Source organism: Neovison vison, chromosome 9 (assembly GCF_020171115.1).
Source record: "Neovison vison isolate M4711 chromosome 9, ASM_NN_V1, whole genome shotgun sequence".
NCBI classification, from domain to species: Eukaryota; Metazoa; Chordata; class Mammalia; order Carnivora; family Mustelidae; genus Neogale; species Neogale vison.
Genome location: NC_058099.1, coordinates 38,292,071 through 38,315,240, shown reverse-complemented (window position 1 = coordinate 38,315,240; position 23,170 = coordinate 38,292,071). Strand labels below are relative to the sequence as shown.

The 23,170-nt window shown below is 38.5% G+C and overlaps 1 protein-coding gene across 1 annotated transcript; it reads right to left on the bottom strand.

Annotated features, from left to right (window-relative positions):
• Positions 1-102: 102 nt before the first annotated feature.
• NDUFB6 (NADH:ubiquinone oxidoreductase subunit B6) lies at positions 103-10,976 on the bottom strand. Its single transcript, XM_044265537.1, has 4 exons — positions 10,700-10,976; positions 8,659-8,751; positions 3,943-3,987; positions 103-282 (listed from the first exon to the last, which is right to left on the bottom strand). Exons 1-4 carry the CDS (start codon positions 10,877-10,879, stop codon positions 214-216), a joined length of 387 nt encoding a protein of 128 aa, XP_044121472.1. The 5' UTR covers positions 10,880-10,976; the 3' UTR covers positions 103-213.
• Between the last annotated feature and the right edge of the window lie 12,194 nt (positions 10,977-23,170).

The following is a 23,170-nucleotide window of genomic DNA, read 5'->3' as shown; positions in this document are numbered from 1 at the left end:
AGGTGATCACTCATCTTTTAAAGCTTATCCAATTTTTACTTACTGTTAAATAATTCAAAGAGTTGCAAACTGTACAATATTTGTGAAGAAACAGACAACACGTATCTCAGAGTAAACTTTATTAAAGTTACTTTTCCCGAAAATATTTTCAGTAAATACACTTATACAGCAACAAACTTGGCTTTATATGCCTTTGAAATTTTAAAGTAATCTTCAATGATGTTGATCAGGAAATTCTTTCATTGGTGGAATTACTTCTCCAGTCTCCAGAATTGTATCACCCTAAAAAAACAAAGATGCATTAGTAGAAAAATCTTTGTCTGCAAAGATGATAGTTCCACTTGATCAGATCTCACATGGAAAATCTAGTTCAGTTCCGGCATTGACATTTTAAAAAGGACTTAGACAAAGTAGAAGCTGTCTAAAGATGAGCAATATTCAGAATCTTAAGGTTTACATAAAGGAAGTATAAGGGGGAAGTTTCATTCAAACAAAATGTCCAGAAGGGGCATGAAAATGGTCTTTATAAAGTGATAACGAGTTAATGTTTATTTTGCATGGCCCCAAGAAATAGGAAAAGCCCTAAAAAGAAGTTGCAGGGAGACATCTTCAGTCCAATATAAGGAGGTTAATGTATTCCTAGCAACTGAATGTGTTAGGCAATCATGTTTACCACTTGGCTCTGATGTGAGGGACAGAATACAAACTTTGGGTAGCTGATTCGGGTTATCTTTTCAAACGTAGATACAGTGTGTGCTGTAGAAAGGGCATGGACTTTGGAGCCAGAAATAAGAGGGGAGAATCCTAGAACTTTCACTAAGAAACTGTATTATTTTAGGCAAATTACTTAGCTTTAGTTTCAGCTTTGTGTTTAAGAGAGCAGATTTTGTAAGCCTAACAGTCCATGAATGACTGGGTAGAGCAGAATTATCCCCATCCCCACACTTGCCATTCCTGACCCTGGTAGTGTTCAGGACTGTTATCTGATGAAGAAATAAATTTTTATTATGTTTAAGCCATTATACATTTGGGGGGTAATTTGTTACTCAATTTGCATTACCCTAACAGAGCGATTAGTACTCTAAAGTGGTACTAATGCTGCTGTAATAAAAATCGAACCAATGGCACTGGCTTAACAGTGGAGACAAGGACACTGGCACTGGAGGCTAAAAGATGGGGCAGCTGTGTCTTGGAAGCAGAGTGTCTAATGCATTGAGGTTCTAGGAGAAGTAGCTGAAAAAAGTTACTGTTATCTGTTTGACTTGCTGCCTTGGGAATGTACTTTAAGAAAAATAAGTTCAGGCAGAAGATGCTGATTTAAAAGGAGAAATAAAAATGGAAAGAATAAAGAAATTCAGGACCTTGCAATATTGAAAATCAGGTTGCTTCTGGTTCTCTAACTACTGAGTTAACAATGAAGAGATCCTCAGATACAGAAGCCCAATAAAACTAAAACAGAGGGACTCTGTCCCATGGCAAAGATCAGACCAATCTTGAACCAGTTTTTCAAATGTCTTCCATGTAGTTACAGAGGCAGTCGAGCACAAAGAAATGAGAGAACATGGTAACTACACAAAACAGATGCATATGGGACTGACTAGAAGCAAAGAGACTCCCATCAAGTATTTTTCTTTCCATAACTACCAACTATTGCGGAAACTAGATGGTCAAAGAAAACAAACATATAGGCAACAAAAGCCTGTGAATGTTTGAGTTTAAAACAAGCTCTGGCACTCAACCTATGAGGAGGAGGCAAATTTTAAATGCTATACAACCCTAAAAAGGGCATGCTTCCTAGTACCCATTTTAAATGTGGTCTAGGTTGAAAATGGAAAAGAAAAAAAAAAATCCCATGACGGACCCTGGGGCCAGGAAGAAAAAGGAACAAAGGCATTCCAGAAAACAAAATCAGTGCTCATTCAAATAACATACTGCATGCAGGGTTTAGGAATCTTTATATTTGACCACTGGGATTTAAGAATAGCCAAGAACTAATAACTGAATTCCACCACTGAGCAATAGGTGTGTTTGGGGGTGGTGTGCGGGAGACAAGGCATATAGTTAACTGGCCTTAGTTCACTGATGCTTAGATCCCACGGGAAGTCACATCTAAGCCTGTACAAACTGTACAGTATCTGGAGGTCCTACATTTGGGGCTGGTTGCAGTGAAGGTATGGGACTCTGGAATTTCTCCCTAGGGAAGGAACGATGTTATATGTGTGGGGAGAAGAAAGCAAAGAGCTATTTGGTAATTAGAAGGATGGACTGTGGCACAGACTCCAGGCATGGTAGACTGGGAAATATAATAAAACATATAGATATGTGGGACAATGACAATGAGTTCTGGCCAACAGGATCTGAAGAGAAGTGATGTAAGCTAGTTCCAAGCTTAGACCTTAAAATCCTTCTGAGATGTCCATCCCTCTCTTTCCCTTAATATGATCTTTAGAAGCCTCATATTCCAGATGATGTAACTATAAGACTGGAAAACACCTGATGCATATCAGTCTATGATGTCAACTAAGAAACAAACCTTTGTTTTGTTAAGCCGCTGAGGTCTGGGGTTTGGTACTGTCTATCCTATTCTAGTAAGTATACAAATGAGCATTCTTCAGGTCCACACAGGGGAAGTTTCTTAAAGGGTCAATGGCACAGAAACAGAACCACAGTGGCAAAAAGCAAAATAAAACAAACAAACAAAAAAAAACCCCAGAACTAGGCAAAATGCCATAGAATCACTGTGGTCCTCTGAAGAGCCTCACCCTTCTTTCCCTTTGAACAGCAATGGCAAAAAAAAAAAAAAAAAAAAAAAAGTGATAAATAAATATGTCAATGGGAGATTAAATAAATTACCCAACTAGTAAAACCAGTTAAGATAATTTCTTATTTTGGGACTATCCAAACCCTGACACACACACACACCGTTATTATACACAACAAAATACAGAAGAAATCTCCTGTTTCTTAAAGCTAAGTTTCAACCAAAGGGTTAGTTAATTTTGGTGGTTCACCCTTAAGTTCCCTTCTGTTGCAGACAATTATGGATTACTGTGATGATGTCATTTGATTGACGCAAGAACCAACAGAGTTCTGTTTTTTAAAATTATAGAACTTAGAGATTGATGGTAGTTCATTATCTAAGACTAGAAATAGAACAAGAACATAATCTGCATTTTGCTATGCTTAAATAATAACCTTGCAAAACGAGTAAAAATACCAACTGATAACTAAGTAATCTTTTAATGCTTTAAAAGACCCAATTTTAGGGGCGCCTGGGTGGCTCAGTGGGTTAAAGCCTCTGCCTTCGGCTCAGGTCATGATCCCAGGTGGGATCGATCCCCACATTGGGCTCTCTGCTCAGCGGGGAGCCTGCTTCCTCCTCTCTCTCTGCCTGCCTCTCTGCCTACTTGTGATCTCTCTCTGTCAAATAAATAAAATTCTTAAAAAAAAAAAAGACCCAATTTTAAATTAGGATAATGGCCTACATAGTCACATCACAAAACTTAAAGTACACATTAACAGATTTTGAATTCACAGATGGACTGGTTAAGGTCAAACTGCCATAAGAAATGACAGTTTGGAATTAATAACAAGAATTAAGTCGCTGTTACTATGCTCAAATGTCTGCTCAGGCTAGTGCCCTAAGTCCTTAACCCTACATGAAAACAGGGGAACCAGTGAAAACTGCTGGTATCTTCAATTCACTTCAGGACTACAAAGGTCATCAAGTTTTACAGCCGGCTTCAAAAGAAATATGCTCACCTCCCATTTTCAACTATAGCTGCTGCCTCACAGTATTTCCTTTTTTTTTTTTTTTAATAAGAATATACAAATCAAGTACTTAAAATGACGATGAGAAGAAAGGAGCACTTTAATGATCACTTAGGGACATAAAGGAGAGAGAAAACTAATAAAAGAAAAATCAGACATATTAAGACTTACTGGGAATATCCTGGGCTTCCTTTCAACAACACCATATGGTTTTGTCTGCAATAAAAGTAATGCTCTATTAATTATGGTTTGAGAGTTTCTTCTAAAATAAAATACATCATATCCCAAGTTTTTAACTTAAGCTCCAAACTTTCACCAAATTCAACTCATACATTTAACTGTTCACTCAAGATCTTTACTTGGCTCTCTCTACTACTCATCTCAAACTTAATCAGGTCCAACTTATAACATCCCCTCAGCCCCAGATGGTTCCCTACTGTAGCGATTGGCACTTTTTTCTCCTAGTTAACAAAGACCAAAAACCTTGATTCCTCAGCAGATCCCTTTGGTTCTGTCTTGAGATTATATCATGAATCCAACTTTCTCACCACCTAGTACTACTATCCTTGTTCAAGCCTCTGGCATTTTTGTTTTACCTGTATTAGTGTCCACCGTCCACCCATGCCTTCGTACTCTATTATCCACAACAGCAGAAGTGACTTTTTTTTTTTAAAGGTTTTATTTATTTATTTGAGAGAAAGAGAGAACAAACACAAGCACAAGAGGGGGAAGGTCAGAGTGAGGAGCAGACACTGCCCTGCCCCCCTCACCGCATCACTGAGCAGGGAGCTGGATGCGGGACTCCATCCCGACTCCACGATCATGTCCTGAGCTGAAGGCACTTGCTCAACCAACTGAGCCACCTCAGCTGGACCACTCCTCTGCTCAAAGTTTCATAACTCGTAAAGCAAAGGCCAAAGTCCTTGCTGTGATCTCTAAAGCCCTATACAATTCGGCCCTTGGCCACCTCTCTGATCTCTCTCTTTCTCTCTCTGTATTGTAGCCACAGTGCTCCTTTACTATTAGTCTAATCAGTTGGGCCTGCTTATGCCTCATATGTAATGATTCCTCTACCTGAAATGCTCTTCTAGGTATCTGCTTGATCTGTATCATCATTTTATTTATGTGTTTCTTCAAACAGCACTTCCCCAGAGAGACCTAGTCTTTTACCCTGTTTAGTTCTCCTTCCATAGATTATCATTTCCTGTAACATCATTATATGCCTCTTTATTTATTACCAGTCTCCAAGACTAAAATACACACTTCGTGAGGGCAGAGACTCAATCTGCTTTGCTTACTTCTATATCCCTGTGTTAGTACAGTGCTTTGCACACAAGAGGTGCTAAAAATGTTTGTTACATAAATGTATTTACTAAGCATATACATCTGCACAAGATACCACATGAGTAAAATTTTATTAAAAGATGACTGGCATAATGTAAGACTCAAACTGGAGCCAAAAGCAGGAGATAAAGTCAGAATACAATGTAAATACATTAAACTGTCTCTTAAGTACTGGGGCCAGTAACAAGAAGTCACTGAAATGTCCTTAGAGAGAACACAAAATTTAATTAGTCAGGAAAGGTGTTAGCTGAAGCAAACTGGCTGCAATAGTAAGGAGGATGCAGACCGGGATGCCTGGGTGGCTCAGAAGGTTAAGCTACTGCCTTAGTGGCACTAAGCAGTGGCACTGCGCAGGTCATGATCCCAGGGTCCTGGGATTGAGTCCCGCATCAGGCCCCTTACTTGGCAGGGAGCCTGCTTCTCTCTCTGCCTCTGCCTGCCACTCTGCCTGCTTGTGCACGCGCTCGCTTGCGCGCGCTCTCTCTCTAACAAATGAATAAAATTAAAAAAAAAAAAAAAAGAGGATGCAGACCTACCCAAATCCAGAGAAAAAACAAGGTAAGGAAGAGGCCTTGGGACCTCTACTGACACAAAACCTTTAATTACATCCATCTGTGGCTTAGCAAAAAATCATCTGGAAGTATGACTCCCTCAGATAAGCAACTATATTAAAGTCTTGAATTGTCAAACCAGTAACTGCAGCTTATTGAATCTGCCTAGAAAAATTCAGTTAAATACAGATATAACAAAGATTAAAACTATAGAATAAATAAATAAATGTCAAATTTAGTTAAGTTCTTAAAACACAGGTATAATCCATATATTCTGTTATTTAGAGCATTTGTAATGTTTAAGGTAATCAATCTGGCTATGAGAGGTTCTAAGAGATTAGTTTTAGGATTCTGGTTACAAAGCATAATTGATTTAGGTTTGTGACTATAAGTTTAAAAAGATTTTGCTTCTTAGGGTCATTAATTTGCCCTATAAATACTTAAAAATAAAAATTACCATGTAAATATAAAATGTATAAATGCAGCTTAAAAACATAAAATAATATGATTATGTTTGTAAGTGGAATTGTTTTAGGAGAGTTCAACCTGAAATAACCCAAAGACAATAAAAACAAAGGAGATCGTTCATATTTTACTAGATGTTTAAGTAGTTTAAAAGAATTTTAAAACTGAATATAAAGAATTAGGAAAAAGGAGGTTTCTAAATTTGAAACTAACAAAATGAATTTTAATTTATATTCCAGGTAACTGTGAACAGTTCTTCTGCACGTAAAAACCAGTCTTGGATGTTAAAAAAAACTTGCAGACAGAAAGTAGAAACATATTTTTCTCTAGAGTCTTGCATGTTAAGAGAGTAAAAAATAACAGACATGATGATATGAAATGGCCTGTGGACTTGCAGGTGGATATAAATATAAAATTTTGTTTAAGCCCATCAATAAGAGAAACAAACTATATTCTAACCCTTAGACATATAAATTGTTAGCCTCTTTTAACGGTTTTGGGAAAATTTTCTGGTGGTTTATGAAGTGAAAACACTAAACTACAATTCTAATTCCTACTAGCCTCCACTAATTTCATGTTTTTAACACAAGATAGGCATGTCCACTTGGACATCCCCAAAACATATTAACAACACATGCTACCACACAAATTTACCCCATTGAAAAACCCTATTTATAACTTCCAAGGCTAGAAATTTTAGAGTCATAAGTACTTTTCGTTTCATCCCCAACTTGAGCTATGACTTCCTTAAATAATGTCTTCTGGCTTCAATTTTCTTTTCCATTTCTGCCATCTTCACCCTAACAAGATTCTCATCAACTAACATCTACTACAGTACAACAGCCTGTAGCTGATATACCTGATGTCAGTACTTTCCTCCCTCCAATTACCCCTATTATATGAATTTTTTAACGTTTTCCTAAATATAGTACTTTCATCAACTCACTCACCTACTGAAAAATGGAAAGATTCCCATTGTCTACCAGATAAGCATCAACCTTCTCTGCCTAGCCTTCAAGACCTTCCATTAAATGGTCCTGGCCCATTGAGCCAACAGACATGCTATTCTAGTCACTTCCTCAGTCTTGGGTAGATATGATATGCACCTTACTGACTCCTTATCTTTCCTCCTAGCTGGAATCTTACCCACATCATACCCATCTTCCAACTTTCTACAAACTCCAGGAATTTTATCTTGCCTATTCTTTCCAGAGCAATAAAGGAAGATGACACACTAGGCCCTCTGTATATAATTTACTGATGAACGAACATAATCTGCTTAGTGAAGAACAAGAATGATGTCAGCAATCAGAATTTTAAAAAGAGTTCTGGATCCTTTCAGTGGAGAATTGGATAAGACCAGGCTGCTAGATATGCTAATTACCATTCAGTGGCACTGCTCCCAGGCTTGTCAGTGGACAGACCTAGACTATCCACATTTCCATCTATAAAGAATTCTATATCAGTACATATTAAAAACTGTATGTTCATACCAAATTCCAATTCCATTCCAGTACCACAGGGTTCTCCAGTCCATGTGGAATTCCCTTTTCTGACAATGAGAATTCTCGGTCTGTTATCATCAATACATGTACTTATTTGATCAATCTTCCTATATGTAACCAATCTCCTGTCACTACCATCACATACCAGTATAAATAACCTCACCTCATTCAGGTCCTGATATCTTCTGTAATGTAGACTGCCACCTTCATCACTGCCCCAAACCACCCTTCTTGAAGATGTTCTCCTCCCCTTCCTCAGGTTCCAATATCCTACCCCAGGTTACTACCATTGCTGCTCTCCAAACAGGTATATTCACCAACTCCAACCTCACCCCAAGTTCCCCCTCTCCCTGAGACCTAATATCCTCACTGGGTACCAGAATGCCTTCTTCAATCTGTTTGGGTCATTACATTCCATGCCAGGCAGCCACCACTGCTCTCCCTTCTATACCATTCCCTGAAACACACTCCTTCCTCATATTGCCTTGAATCCAGCGCCTATACCAGACTATCCCTTGGCTTTAAAATATGGCAACTGCCTCAGCTCAATCACCACATGCGAGATCTTTCCATCACAAAGTTCAAGCTTTTGGACATCCTGGATTCTAAAGAAAGAAAATGGTAAAAAATCAGACATAATGAAAGAAAGGGAAATGGGATGATGACAAAGACCTTTGTCTAATTTGAATTTATCTTATATCTTTGCTCCCTTATTTAGAAACCCGAGTTTATGTTAGTATTATTGGGTCAGCTTCATTCTGATTATTTAAACATTGTTTTTATGAGAAAATGCATTTCAAGTTGTAATCAACTAATATAAAGATTAATTTTTTGAAAAACCATACTTACTTAAGTTCATTAAACCTTTTACTTAACTACTTTATTTAAAGCAGTTCAAAACCAGTTATAAGAGGCAGATTACTTCCACTAAGTAAAGCAGCATAAATTATGCCAGCATAGGAAATAATTCTGTACAATATTAAAAGTAAATTCTGAAAAATACATACTTTAAACATACTTACATTCACATGATATTTAATATAATAATGAATAATCCAGGCAGGTATAAGTACATGAGTAAAAGCAAAGACACTGTGTCGGTACGCCTTATAAATCTGGAGGGAAAAGAAACATACATAAACAAATATCCCATTTTTTAATGTCTATGGCAGAAAAAAGCATCAGTGGTATAATAATGTCATGATTATTTTAAAATGTCTACATGCTACATACTTCCTTATAGTCTGTAACTAACCTCACCCATTCAAATATTTTCATTAAACATAGGACCTGCTAGGGGATACCTACAGACTTCACAGTAAACAGGCTTAAGACAAGTAACATTTAGCAAAGCTACAGTAAGGTCTTCATAGATAGATATAAATATTGTAAAGACTTCTAAAAACATACTTATTATAGGTTTACTAAAGATAAACATAAGTAATGAAAGAATAATTTTAATCAACTTAGAGTAATCAAACCTACAGAATTTTTCAGGTATAGTCAACCCCCTAATTTATCAATTTCGGATACCCACAATCAATGTCACTTGCACCATTCTAGGTGTAAGGAAGATGACCTTGAGCACACCAAAGCTTGAAAAAGAATGTTTTACATACTGGGATGGGGTGTACCAAGCTCAGTTTGAGATGCTTTAAGACACACTATTTTAAAAGAGAAAGGCAAAATAAAACTGAAAATGGAACTTTTCCGTGGTAGCCAATTTGACTGAAACACATATATCTTTCCAGGGATAAACTAGATTCTAGGTGTTATAGTACATATGATTATGGAAGAAAAACTAACTCAAAGTAAGGAAAAACAGACTAAAATATTTATTTACTTCCTTACATCATTGGCTGATGGCTGGGATGTCAACCAGCAGCTGCTAAAAACAACAAGTAATGTCAAGGATACAAAAGGTGAGAAGAGGGTTGAAACTCTCTTTAGGGTTTACCACCCTAAATAAGTGTCTAAGAACACTTGCTCAGAAAAATTTGCACAAGACTTGGCATTACAGTAAGAAAGCAGATACACTTGGATCTCAGTGGGAACTCCTTCAATTCCTAGCTCTGTGACCACGGATAACTCACTCATTTTTTGCAGGTCTCATTAAAATAAGGATTAGTCGGGCTCTCTGCTCAGCAGGGAGCCTGCTTCTCTTTCTCTCTCTCTCTCTCTCTCTGCCTGCCTCTCCATCTGCTTGTGATATCTCTCTGTCAAATAAATAAATAAAATCTTTAAAATAAGGATTAGGAGTAGTTCTACCTTACAGAAGTAAAGAATTAAAGTAACACATGTCAAACCCTCAGCAAAATGCAGGACAGAAAGTACATAAGTGTTACTTAATAGTATCATTAGCCAATGTCATACTTATTGAAAACAATTCTGAGATACAGTGTTCATCATTAAAATTGATGTAATTTAAAGACCTCAAGAAAATGTCCAGAAACCCTGAAAATAAAGATAGCTCTTAAATGAGTGGTTTTCTTCAGTGCAAAGTCCAGAAACGGCACTTTTAAATTAAACTGTGTTAAAAGAACATAGTGGTAGTTCAGAAAGGTGGCTCTTGACTATAACTCATTAAGCATACCAATTAAGACCCTATCTTTCATGGTGATCACATGGGGCTGCCCGACCAATTAGGGGCTCCCCCTGTCTTCCGGTAGTTGAGTGTACTGTCATTCCCTATAACCTCAACCTTGAAAAGCAGACAGGTGTCCTTAAACACTAAAATCACAGAATTTTCACTCAAGTGAATCCTTCTGTCAGTCTGTAAAACCTAAGCAAAGATTGGCCCCCTTTTCATCATATCTGACAGCAAAAGGGAATGACTCTCCCAAAGCCATACTTGCTCCTGAACTCCAGAGCTCTCTTGGGACAAGAGCGCGTCCGTGCTAAATGTAAATCTCCGTTGAATCCGCTTCTCCCCCAAGGAACTACCGGGACTTGCGGGCCTAGGGATGTCAGTCCTTGGTGCGGCTACAATGAGCAGGCGTCCAGCAGCAGGCCGGAGATCGCGACGCGGTGTGTGCATCAGAGGGAAGGAAGCCCATCACTCACCACGTTCTTCCAGGAGGTTTGTTCCCGAAACAACGTATTCCAGAATTTCTCCATAGGCGGCATCCGCTGCGAGGGCAGCACCGGCTCCCGGGAGCTCAGCTCCTGGTCTTTTAGCCATCGCCTTCTCAGCTGTTGGAGCTGCTGCAGCCGCAGTTTCTCGTCCGGCGTGTACCCCGACATGTCGCCACTGGTACCAAGGCAGGCCACGGAGCGCCCCAGACCAGGGTCTTGTCACTTAGTCGCGCTCTCCGCTTCCGAGGCGACCTTGCGAGGACGCCTGGGAGCGGCGCGCGGTTATGACGTCATTCCGGTCCTGCCCCCGCACCGCCCGCAATTTCTGCGGAGCCGCTGGGTTCGTGCGTTCTTCATCCGCCCAGACGGGCCGGGGGTAGGTGGCGGGCGCGTTTTAGTAGAGGGAGAAGAGGGGAAAGTGACGGAAACAACAAAAGAGGAGAGGTCAGAGGGCTCGAGTGGTGTACTGGGACCTGGGAGGAAAGGATACGTGATGCAAAGACCGTGATGTCCAAATGCAAATTCTTCACCTCCCTCTCCCACCTCGGTACTCCTCTTCGAAGCCATGACCTAGAGAGGGTGGGGAACATTTACTTCCCGGTTTAAAACCCAGCGGTGTCAGTGACTGATGAAGTGACCTCGGGTAGTCTCAGTCTGTTCCTTCATCTGTACTGCGGAGGCTAAAGGAGTAGCTAAATATCTCACAAAATTGGACACATTCATGCTTTGACCCAGCAATCCCGCATCGAGGACTCTATCCAAAAGATAAAATGCTAAAAATGTGAAAAGAAGGTGCGTGAATATTCACTGCAGCACCATTTACAATAAAACACTGGAAATTAGCCCCCAAATCCTCAATAGTGGCCTGGTTGAATAAATTATGGTGCAGTGCTCCGTATTACAACTATGGAATGATCTCTAGGATATACTGTTAAGTGTAAAACTAAGTGGAGAGAAGTGCATATAATATCTACCTTTTATCCAAAAAGAGAAGAGTGGTATTAATATGACACATATATACATGTTTGCTTAGATTTTAAAAATAAAGAAAACTATTGCTTTGTTTCAAAACGTTACCAATTGGGGGAGAAAGGGAATAGGATAGAGGAAACAGGGATAGAAGCCAGGTGTCTGGATATATTCTATGTAACAGAATTTACTCTAGAAGGAGCTAAACATATTATTATAAAGCAAAATTAAATTTACAAAATCTCCTCTAAAAATTAAAAGTAAGAACACATGAATCTAACTGATCTGCTAGGCGGCATAACCAACCCCCCGCCAAACATACCATTTCAAGTAAATTTAATACATCAAATTATTGTACATCTATATAGAATGACAAAGGAACTGTCAAAACAATCTTAAACTGTTTTAGGTAATTATATTGTTGGTAGTGGTATTATTCATCTGACACTGAAAATAAACATTTATGCTGGAATTTTTGCAATGGTGGAAAGGAGATACAAATATAAACTGTATGAGTTCAGAGTTAACTCTAAAATCCTGAACTTGAATTGAAAGACTCAGTAACAACTCCTGATGTATTTTATCTTTAAATATATTTATCATTTTATCTTAGCTCTGCCCATTGAAATGGCCTACAAACAATGGCCAATCCAGTAACTATGAACATCTCTAGCTCCCAGATTGTGACTTTTAAATATCATTTTCTATTAAAAGGAGTCAGGACTCCTGGGAACAGCGGTTCTCAAACATTTTGCTTCTCAAATTTCTTTAAACTCAAAAGCTATTGAGGGACGCAAAGAGCTTTTGTGTATACGGGTTATACCTATTGATGTTTACTACATTATACATTAAAATAAATTTTAAAATAACAAAATATCCATTAACAAAAATTATTTAATGAGAAGAGTGCCATCCTTTTACATTTTTGTTAATCTCTTTAACGTCTGGCCTAATAAATGACAGCATAATTTTTAAAACCTCTTCTACATTCAGTCATAATATCATACACCTGGTAGCCCTTGGGAAACTATATACGTTTGTGAGAGACTGAAAATTAAGAAGGGAAAGTAGCATCTTAGTATTAGTATGAAAATCATTTTGGCCTCACAGACCCCATAAACGCATGACAGGGACTCTCAGGGATTCCCCCGTAACACTCTGAGAACCATTGCCATAGAGAAATCGCTAATTCCAGGTCTGAATTAATACATGTAAAAGAAACCAGGAACATCTTGCCTTAGCAGAAAGTAGGGAAATTTCTAAAGACAGGTTCATGTCAAAAGGATTCAGGAGCCAACTTAAACAGAATTCCTCTGGTCAAAGATAAAAGAATTTAAGTATCAATAAGTATAATGACTACAGTGGAATGAAAAATATCAAATAGATGCACATGGGGCATCTGGGTGGCTCAGTCGGTTGACAGTCTTCCTTCTGCTGGGGTGGTGATCTCAACCCAGGATCGAGCCCTGCATCTGGATCCATGCTTGGTGGGGAGTCTGCTTTTCTCTCTTCCTCTCCCCCTCCCCACCGCTCATGCACTCTCTCACTCTCTCTCAAAGAAATAAATAAAATCTTAAAAAAAAAAAATAGATCCACATAAATGAGTTCATAATGAGTTAAAAAAACAACTCATTGGTCATTTGGAATGGTGTTAGGGAAGCAACTCATTATTTTGAAAACTGTTAAGTGAAGAGAAAAAAATCAAGCATTTTTCTGGCATCTCTCTATAAATTGCATCTTGGAGTAACAAAATAGTTGGTGAAGGAAAATTTAATCAAAGAAGCATAAAAGCCTAGTAAAAGAAGAAGGGATTGCAGAGGCAAAACGTCACTGTTCAGCAACCATTAGCTTGTTAATTAATCAATACAGTGATCATCAAAAGCTGCTGAAGTCTCGGTGGTTAGAGCATGGGCCTCTTAATCTTGGGGTCCTGAGTACAATTTCCACATTTGGATATGGAGACTACTTACCAAGCCGCTCCCCACCCCCACCAAAAAGCCGCTTCTGTCCCAAAGAGAGCATGTGCGCCTCCTGGTGGAAGACAGCTTCACTGCTTGAGAAGTAGCCTTGCCAAACAAAAAATCGAACTGAATCGTATCAAGTTTCTAGATCGAACTACTCATTTTAACGAAATAATACAGGGACAGACTCCTCTAACTCCTAAACAACACCAAAATGATACATTCAGAAAAACCCGTTTGTCTAAACTGTAGACAAGCGACTGTTTCTTGAACAAAAATATATTGAAGGGAAAGACAAAATGAGAGAGGGAGAGTCAGAGAACCTACAGATAAAAGAGATGATAACTCAACAGTAAGAAAATGAACACGCAGTGTACCAAATGAGCCAAAGACATTAACAGACAGCTCACTAAAGCAGATAAACAGGAGTGCCTGGGTGGCTCAATCAGATAAGCATCTGCCTTCAGCTCAGGTTATGATCTCAGGGTCCTGATGGAGTCCTGGGTCAGGGTCCCCACTCAGTGGGTGTTTGTTTCTCCCTCTGCCTTTCCCCCTGCTCATGCTGTCTCTCAAATAAATAAATAAATCTTTTAAAAAAGAAGATATACAGATGGCCAGTAAGCATATGAAAACATGCTCCACATCGTATGTCATCAAAGAAATTGAAAAATTAGAACAATGAGATACCATTATACAACTATTAGAAGATCCAAAATCTGGGATCCTGACAACACCAAATGCTGGTGAGAATGTGGAGCAACAGACGCTCTCATACACTGTTGATGGGAATGCAAACCATTAGTCACTCTGGACGACTGTGGCAGTTTCTGACAAAACTAAGCATACTCTTACTATATGATCCAGCAGTCACATTTCTTGGTATTTAAGGAAAGGAGTTGAAAACTTATGTCCACACAAAACCTATATACAAATATTTACAGCAGCTTTATTCATAACTACCCAAATTTGGAAGCAACCAAGATGTCCTTCTGTAAGTAATAGATAAGCTGTGGTACATCCAGACAACAGAATATTATTCAGCACTAAAAAGAAATGAGATATCAACCAATGAAAAGACATGAAAGAGCTTTAAATGCATATAATTAAGAAAGAAGCCAATCTGAGAAGGCTGAGTACTGTATGACTCACACCATCTGACATTCCAGAAAAGCCAAAACTATGAAGGCAGTGAAAAGTTCAGCGGTTGCCAGGTCAGGGGGCAGGGAGTGGTGTATGAATGGGCAGAACACAGAGGGGTTTTAGGGCAGTGAAAATATTCTTTGTGATACTGTAATGATGGATATATGTTATTCTACATTTGCCCAATCCTATGAATGTACAACACATTCAATTGTACATTGTACCCAATGTACCCAATTGTACATTGGGTGCTGTGGTATGTCAATGTAGGTTTATCCTTGGTAAAAAAAATAGATAGATAGATAGGTAGGTAGATAAATAAATAAATAAAATAAAGCACTATTCTGGTGAGAGATATTGATAATGGAGGAGGCTACAAATGTGTGAGAGAGAGCAGAAAATAGAGATTTTCTTATTAGAGATTTCTTTACCTTATTCTCAATACAACTGTAAACCTAAAACTAAAACAATCACCTCTTTTTCTTTTTTTTTTCCTAAAAAAAGATTTTATTTATTTATTTTAAAGAGATCACAAGTAGGCAGAGAGGCAGGCGGGGGGGTGGGGAAGCAGGCTCCCTGCTGAGCAGAAAGCCCAATGTGGGGCTTGATCCCAGGACCCTGAGATCATGACCTGAGCCAAAGACAGAGGCTTAATCCACTGAGCCACCCAGGCACCCCAACAATCAGCTCTTTTTAAAATGAGAGACAATGAGGGAAATTTGAACACCACCTTGATCTTTTATAACATTAAGGAGTAATTGTTATTTTTTACATGATGATATTGTGGGTTTATTTTTAAAGAGGAGTTCTTATCTCTTAGAGATATCCTCTGAAATATTTATGGGTGAGAGGGTACAATGCCTGGAATTTACTTCTAAATAACTGGAGAGGGAGGAAAAAGGTTTGGAGGAAATAAGATTAATAATGAGTTGGTATTGTTGGTGTTGTCTAATAGGTAAATGGGGGGATTATACTCCTTTCATATACTATTTTGTATATGCTTGAATTTCTTCCAAATAGAAAGTTTTTAAAGATGTATGCCTTGAAGTAGTAAGAAAACTATGCATTTAAGCTATTAGCAATCCTCATTCTATCTTATAATAGCTACACTTTAGACTAAAATTCTTCATCCTTCTTAGGCTAGAGCTCTCGACTCTCTTCTGATGAGATGCAAACAACTGATAGTCAGGTGAGAGTAAGTTCGTGAATGCTTATTTATCCCAGGAAGGATATAGATCCTCAGTGAGGCACTTGACAACCCACATAAATGTATGTTTGGTGACTAGACTTAAAGACATCTAGTAATTTCTTGAACTTGGGACCTACATTCTGAATTACTCTATACTTTCCTCATCTCCTACCACAACTATATTTAAAAAGAAAAAAAAAAAAGAAAATCAATATTGTTTTGGAAAATGTATTCTAATACCACTGGCTACTGCCTACCATAATTCTATCCCTTCCCATTTACCTATGGCTATGAAACCCATGAAGAAGATGAGTTGAATAAAAAAAAAAAAAATACAGTGGGGGAGGACGTTCAGCTTACCTACCACACCTGGGAAATGTGGTCTCATAAATTCAGATGGTTGGTAGTACCTGAATATCTACTGGATATTCCCACAAGAGGGCACTCTAGATTGTGGGAAATTTATGAATACCATACAATTAAGTTGAGCTTTATATAAGAGCTCATTAACCAGTCCACAAAACCTGGAAGGAGCTACAGCACAGTAGGCAGGGAAAAGGAGCCAGGAGATAAGGTGACAGGGTGTCTTCTGTCAATAAACTCACTTCTTTAAATTAGGATCTAACAAGGGTCTAATACTTACAGGTGTGGTTTTTTTTTTTTTTTTTTGAGAGCTTTTTTTTTTTTAATTTATTTTTTATTTCTTTTCAGCTTAACAGTATTCATTATTTTTGCACCACACCCAGTGCTCCATGCAATCTGTGCCCTCTATAATACCCACCGCCTGGTACCCCAACCTCCCACCCTCCGCCCCTTCAAAACCCTCAGATTGTTTTTCAGAGTCCATAGTCTCTCATGGTTCACCTCCCCTTCCAATTTCCCCCAACTCCCTTCTCCTCTCTAACTCCCCATGTCCTCCATGCTATTTGTTATGCTCCACAAATAAGTGAAACCATATGATAATTGACTCTCTCTGCTTGACTTATTTCACTCAGCATAATCTCTTCGAGTCCTGTCCATGTTGCTACAAAAGTTGGGTATTCATCCTTTCTAATGGAGGCATAATACTCCATTGTATATATGGACCACATCTTCCTTATCCCTTCGTCCGTTGAAGGGCATCTTGATTCTTTCCACAGTTTGGCAACTGTGGCCAGTGCTGCTATAAACATTGGGGTACAGATGGCCTTTCTTTTCACTACATCTGTATCTTTGGGGTAAATACCTGGTAGTGCAATTGCAGAGTCATAGGGAAGTTCTATATTTAATTTCTTGAGGAATCTTTACAGGTATGTTTTTAAAAGTCAGCTTGGTTTGACCCCTGAAAGAGTATACTAGTCAGAGCAGACATGAGATTGAGGCCGTGGACTTCAGATGAGTGGGACAGACAGCTGAACTGAGTGCAGGACCCCATCACCAGACTGAATTTGCAACCAGGAACTGAAATGCAAGTTCCATCAAAATTCCCTTTCAAACTTCCAGTCAGAAATGTGAAAGCCTTTGTGCTTCATTTTAAGCACTTATTTAAGCATATTTAATTTCTCTATAAATTCCTTTATCTTTTAGTAGGTTTCTTTCATCTTGTTCTTTTGCTTTAAAAAAATTCTATCACCGTACTATACAAGGCATCATTATTTCCAAGGGGGCGAATGGAAAAAGGATACTTGCTCATGTTGATTAGAAGATCTATAAGAGGGAGCGTTCTACAAATCCCCACTCTGAAATTTTTAAAAAATTAGTGTCTTAGAGGTAGACAGAAACTAATATCATCAGCAACTAAATGGCAAATTTCATTACTTACAGAGGCAGGCGGTCACATACTCGGTGCCAGAGATGGAGCTTTGAGCTGAACATTAAAGTTTCCATCTACGGGACATAGTTGGTATGACTATGACTGTCTTAATATCCTGCAAATAGCAGAGCAGAAGTTGTTTGACTTCTGAAGCATGTAAGTAATCCAATCAAGGTCCATTTGCTCAAGTTTTTACTTCTAGTTGGATTCCTGCACTTTCAGCAGCAAGTGATGCCAAACAAAGAACAACTGATTAAAATCATTAACTCCTCATCATAGAAGGTGTCCTCTAGTTCTCTACAAGAATTTCTAAATTTTGTGTTTTTGTTTCAACAATAATTTAAAAAATTTAGTGGGAATATTCTAGGTCAACCACCTAACAACCTAATATCCAAATTTGCATGTGTGTTTACAATTGTGTGGAGCCAAGTGGAGGCCATGTGATGTTTGGCACACGATATGAATAAAAATTTCTCAGTCATTCAGAAGTAGGGAAGTGGTGAATGCAGCTACCTCACAGACACAGCAGCTCACAGTAAAGCTTCCATCTTTGGAAGCTTTCCATCCATGTCCAGCAACAGTTGATTTGGCGAGGTGATCAAAAACAGGTAAAATGCCGATGTTTTCATTGTGTCTTCTTACTCTTAGAATATTTTGTTTCTGTTGCATTTTGCAGGCTACGATTAAGGAGATCAGCCCAATAAAACTATTAACTGGTTTGAAATTAACATCATTGTTTAAAAGGAAAGATAAAAACAATGTTCAATGATTCAAATATCCTTCTAGCATGTTCAAAATCAAGGCAATAAACAATGAAGCAGAAAACCCCAAAATGCATCTTTCCATTATTTATCACATCATTGTTTTTGTTTTGTTAGAACATATCCATTATTTGAATTTTTTACTGTTATGTTTTTGTTTGCACATAATTTGTAAATAAACTTCAGTTCCATAGATGAAATAGAATATAGACAATGAATTTATATGTAATTTGTGTTTGTAAATGTTTAAGTAGCTATAATGAAAATAATGTGATATAATTATGTATTTATATATTTTATTAGCAATATACTATATATCAATAATATATTATATATAATAATACAATAATAATATTTTTGTGTATTAAATTCCTTCCAAAATCTCATATCACCAAATCTTGGTAATTTGTGTTTACAGCAGGAAACATCCATGCATCCATTCATTCAGCAAACATTTTACTTAGCATTTTATATATGCCAGACACTAAACTGTGCTGAGAATACATTGATGAGCAATACTCAAGGGGACTTACAATCTAATAAAAGAAGGCAGTTATGTAGACAAATACGTGTACACGTTAGCTGTGGCAAATGCGTGAGTGAAGTCTCCAGCCTTGGGAAAACAAATCTAACTACCTGTCATTCATTCATCCATCTGTGTATTTACCATGTATTAATTCTGAGTACCTACCAGGTGGTAGGCCTTGCCCTCAGTGTCAGGGATACAGAGCTCCATGAGTTACAGCCCTTGCTTTCAAGGAATCCATTGTTTAGCGTGGGAGCCAGGTAATTAGTAAATACTTGGAATAAGCAGGAGATAGTAGAGTCATATGTCTGGTACCACGGCTGCACAAAGGAAGGAGTCATCAGCTTCCTGGGTGGGGCTTCAGGGGAGGTTTGGAAGTACAGAACACAACAGAACTGGATCTAGAGAGACGGGACAGTGTCATTGAGTGGACGAGAAGAGGGGGTACTCAAGGAAGAGGACAGACTAATACTTTTCATGATCTCCAAATGTTTAGATTTAGGAACTCTGTGTTCAGTCAGACCCTCTCTCAGCCTGAAATGCCCAGGAGTGTCCCATGGGGGAAAGTGAGTGACGACAGGTACCAGAAAAAATTGTTTGGGTAGGTCCAGCTTATCTAATTAATCATATTTGATTGGCCTGGGAGCTCCGGACTATAGCTTCAAATTAAATCCCCATGATGGTTTTCAAGGCTCTTATTAACTTCCTTTCATTTTGTCTATGCTGCCTAACTTTATCCTCTTCCTCTACTTCAGTCCTACATTATAGGGCCAATCACCTTTTTACCGCCCCCCAACAATATCTCCGTATTCACTAGTCTCTCTTCACCTTCTGCCACCAGTCATGTTTGCCTCCTTCCTCTCTGCCAGTCAACAGTTTAGCTCAAGTCCCACATCCTCTCCAAAACTTTGATCTCCATGGTTTAAGGATTTCTGCTTCATTTGCCTTCTGTATTAAACCTGTGCCATGTGTTGCTTCCACAAATGGCCCAGATGAACAATTTTCCTAAAATCTCACCCTGCCAAGCCTGAATATACCTGGAATACCTATTATATATACCATATCTTGCAGAACATCTGGGAGCAGGGTTAGTTGAAAAGTCTAATTAGTATAAAATGATGTACAATAACATTAGTAAATGTCTGCTGACTAAGGCTGACAAGCCCTGTCCCCCAGTTGTCCATACGTAATAACTTCATACCAAGTTCACCATGTCTCAAGCAGTGGGAATCATCTCCATCCAAACTTCATCATCTCCATCCACAGCCCACCTTCCTGACCCCATAAACTCAAACCCCGTCAGGAAGTATTCTGTGGTTCTACGTTCTTCTGTTCTGTAGATGGTTTCAGAATATACCTGAAACCTGGAGAAGAGTCAGAATGCTCACAAATGTCTCTGAAGGAAATTTGGACCTTATTGTCTTTCTCTCACATCACCTTCTTTCCTTTCTTCCAGTTGTTTCTTCTTTCCTGTGCTAATCAGGGCCATGAACAAACAATCCTCAAATCTCAAAGGCTTAAAGTACTGAAAACATACTTCATGTCCATGTCAGTCTGTGGCAGATTGTGGGGATTAGGGAACAGGGGTGGGCTCTACACAGGCATCAAAGACCCAGGCTGATATAGGCTCCCATGGGCTGCCTGCGTAATGATAACCACCGGACAGAGGGTGAGGAGGGAAGATGAAAGAAACATGGAATGTGATGCAGGACATTTTAGGAGCCAGAACTATAAACTATATATGGTTATATATATAACTATAAACTATATATCGCTTCCATCCACATTCCATTTGGCAGAACTCAATCACAGGACCCCACCTAACTGAAGGTGGGGCATGTAGAGAGAAATGAGATTTAGCTATGTTTCCAGGAAGAGAACAAAATGAGTTTGGTGAAAAAACCCTCCAGCTTGGTGAACAAACCCTCCATGAGAAATTTATATATATCTTTCCTTAGAGGTCTTTTGTCTCCACCCAGGCCGAGAAAACAAACTTTGACATCTCATACAATTTCAACAATGTGCTTGATGGGTCATATACAGTCCAGTTACATTTGTAACAAACATCTTGACCCTATATCATACACTGCTTTGTATAATTCTCAAATTGCCTCACCTATATACATTAATTCTTCAGTAAGATTTCATGGTGGAGGGGGTTGTAGTGTGAGAGGAAGCAGACTAGAAAGAGCTGTTTTTCATAGGAAGAGGGAAAAAAGTAAACGACTTAGAACTTTTAGAAACCTAATTGAATGTATATTGATAGATTATGATATTATCAATCAGTGTGAGAACTTGAGGGGAAATATATTTATTTCTGAGCAGACTATTTATATCAGGGACAGGTAATTTGGATTTAGAAGCATTAAAACGGGTATTTTAAAAACTCAAATGTATAGTCTTAAAGGATGCACCCATCATTTCATAGTTAGGGGACGGTGCATATTTCCACTAGATGGCCCTATTTCAAAATATTACAAAGCTGGAGCTGAACAGCTTTCTGATGAATTGCAACTCTCATAACTTTTCAAGTATTTAGGGCACTTCATTATCAATTGTAGCTGGTTTCCTTAAAATACTATTGATGTGGCAAATTTCATCTTTTAGTATGACATGGAAACTGTTTTGGTAAAAGAATTCAGCCCCAAATTTTCTTAATAGAGAATATTTTGTACTGAACAGATCATTTAAAATGAACAACCTGGCACTAGTGAAATGACAATCTGTCCCCCAAAGTGCAGAATCAGCAGTGATGCCGGGAGAGTCCACAAAGAAGCACAGGCTGTAAATTTCCCTCTTTCCAAGTGGATTTTAAAACCAACACAGATTCTAGTCCTCTTTTTTTTTTTTCCCCAGCTCTATTTTGAGACACACATTTCAAAATCCCTAAGGTTATTCTACTATGCTATATGGATTTTGACAACTCCAAATAAGTCAAAACCATCCAATTAAATTGTGCTCTGAAACTAAAATTAGATGATTATAATAAAAAGCTGAAAACCCCATATTTAGCAGCTAGAGCCTGGTAGTTGCCATCGTAAAGCAGCCTGAGATTGCTGATGAGAAAGAATAGAAGACACTAATGTCTCTTTTTCCTATCCATGCATCCATTAATCCTGGCATTCTTTGTGTTAGGTGCTGGGTCTCAATGTAAGAAGGAAGTTCATCTAATCAAAATAAAGTCACAGAAATAGATTACTCATTCCCTTCCTGCCCTTTTCCAACTTTCATTCCCACTGAAAGTAGACCACGGGTAAGATTTCCTACCACTTCTGCTCTCATCTTCTTTCTAAGCAAATCTGATCATAGCAACATTGGTTCATTCCCGGAAACAAAGGAAGTTAACACCAGAGCCTTCTTTCTCCACTCCTACCATCCTTCAGGATTCTTCCTATGTTGAAATAAAGACCTCACACTACACTCAACATTACTAAACCATTCTAATACACATCCACAACTGTAGATAAGAAATCAGAGTACTACATTCAAATTAAAATAATTTCCCTCCACTGTTGTGGTCATGTGAGTTATAGTCAGTATTAAACTGAAAACATTTCCCATCCTCGTTCTCCCAAATTATGGCAGTCATGTATTTCCTTGTCCATTAAATTCCACACCACAAAAATTGCACATTTGCGTGTCCAGGGAGTTATGGGATTAAGTGTGGCAAAGGTAATGTGTATATAATGACACCTTTGACTATGATGAAGTAACAGAGACTTTGTGCCTCAACAAATAGAAAACCAGAAAAAAGTGTATGAAGTTTTCAGACACTGAACAACAAGTAATGTAGGACTGTGATCTCTGAGAGAAAGGGAAATAAATGAGGTGAGCCCTATAATTGCCCCAGTTTTCTGCCTGGAAGAAATTCCTAGTACAGGAAGTGATACGCAAACAGAGCACACCAGTCTCACTGAGTTGCGAAGACAGAGATTGAAGTTTGAAGAGGCCAAGACAGCTAGACCTTCCTTCTGAGAGGAGAGAGCTAATACAGAGAGCTCTGAAATCTTCACCCGGATAACGGTCTATGCCTGTGTGAAGGAAAACTACCTGAGGCCACAGAAAGAAGCCCAGGAAAGATGTACACAAAACAGTGCCTGCAGCTCACTGAGAGCTTTAAA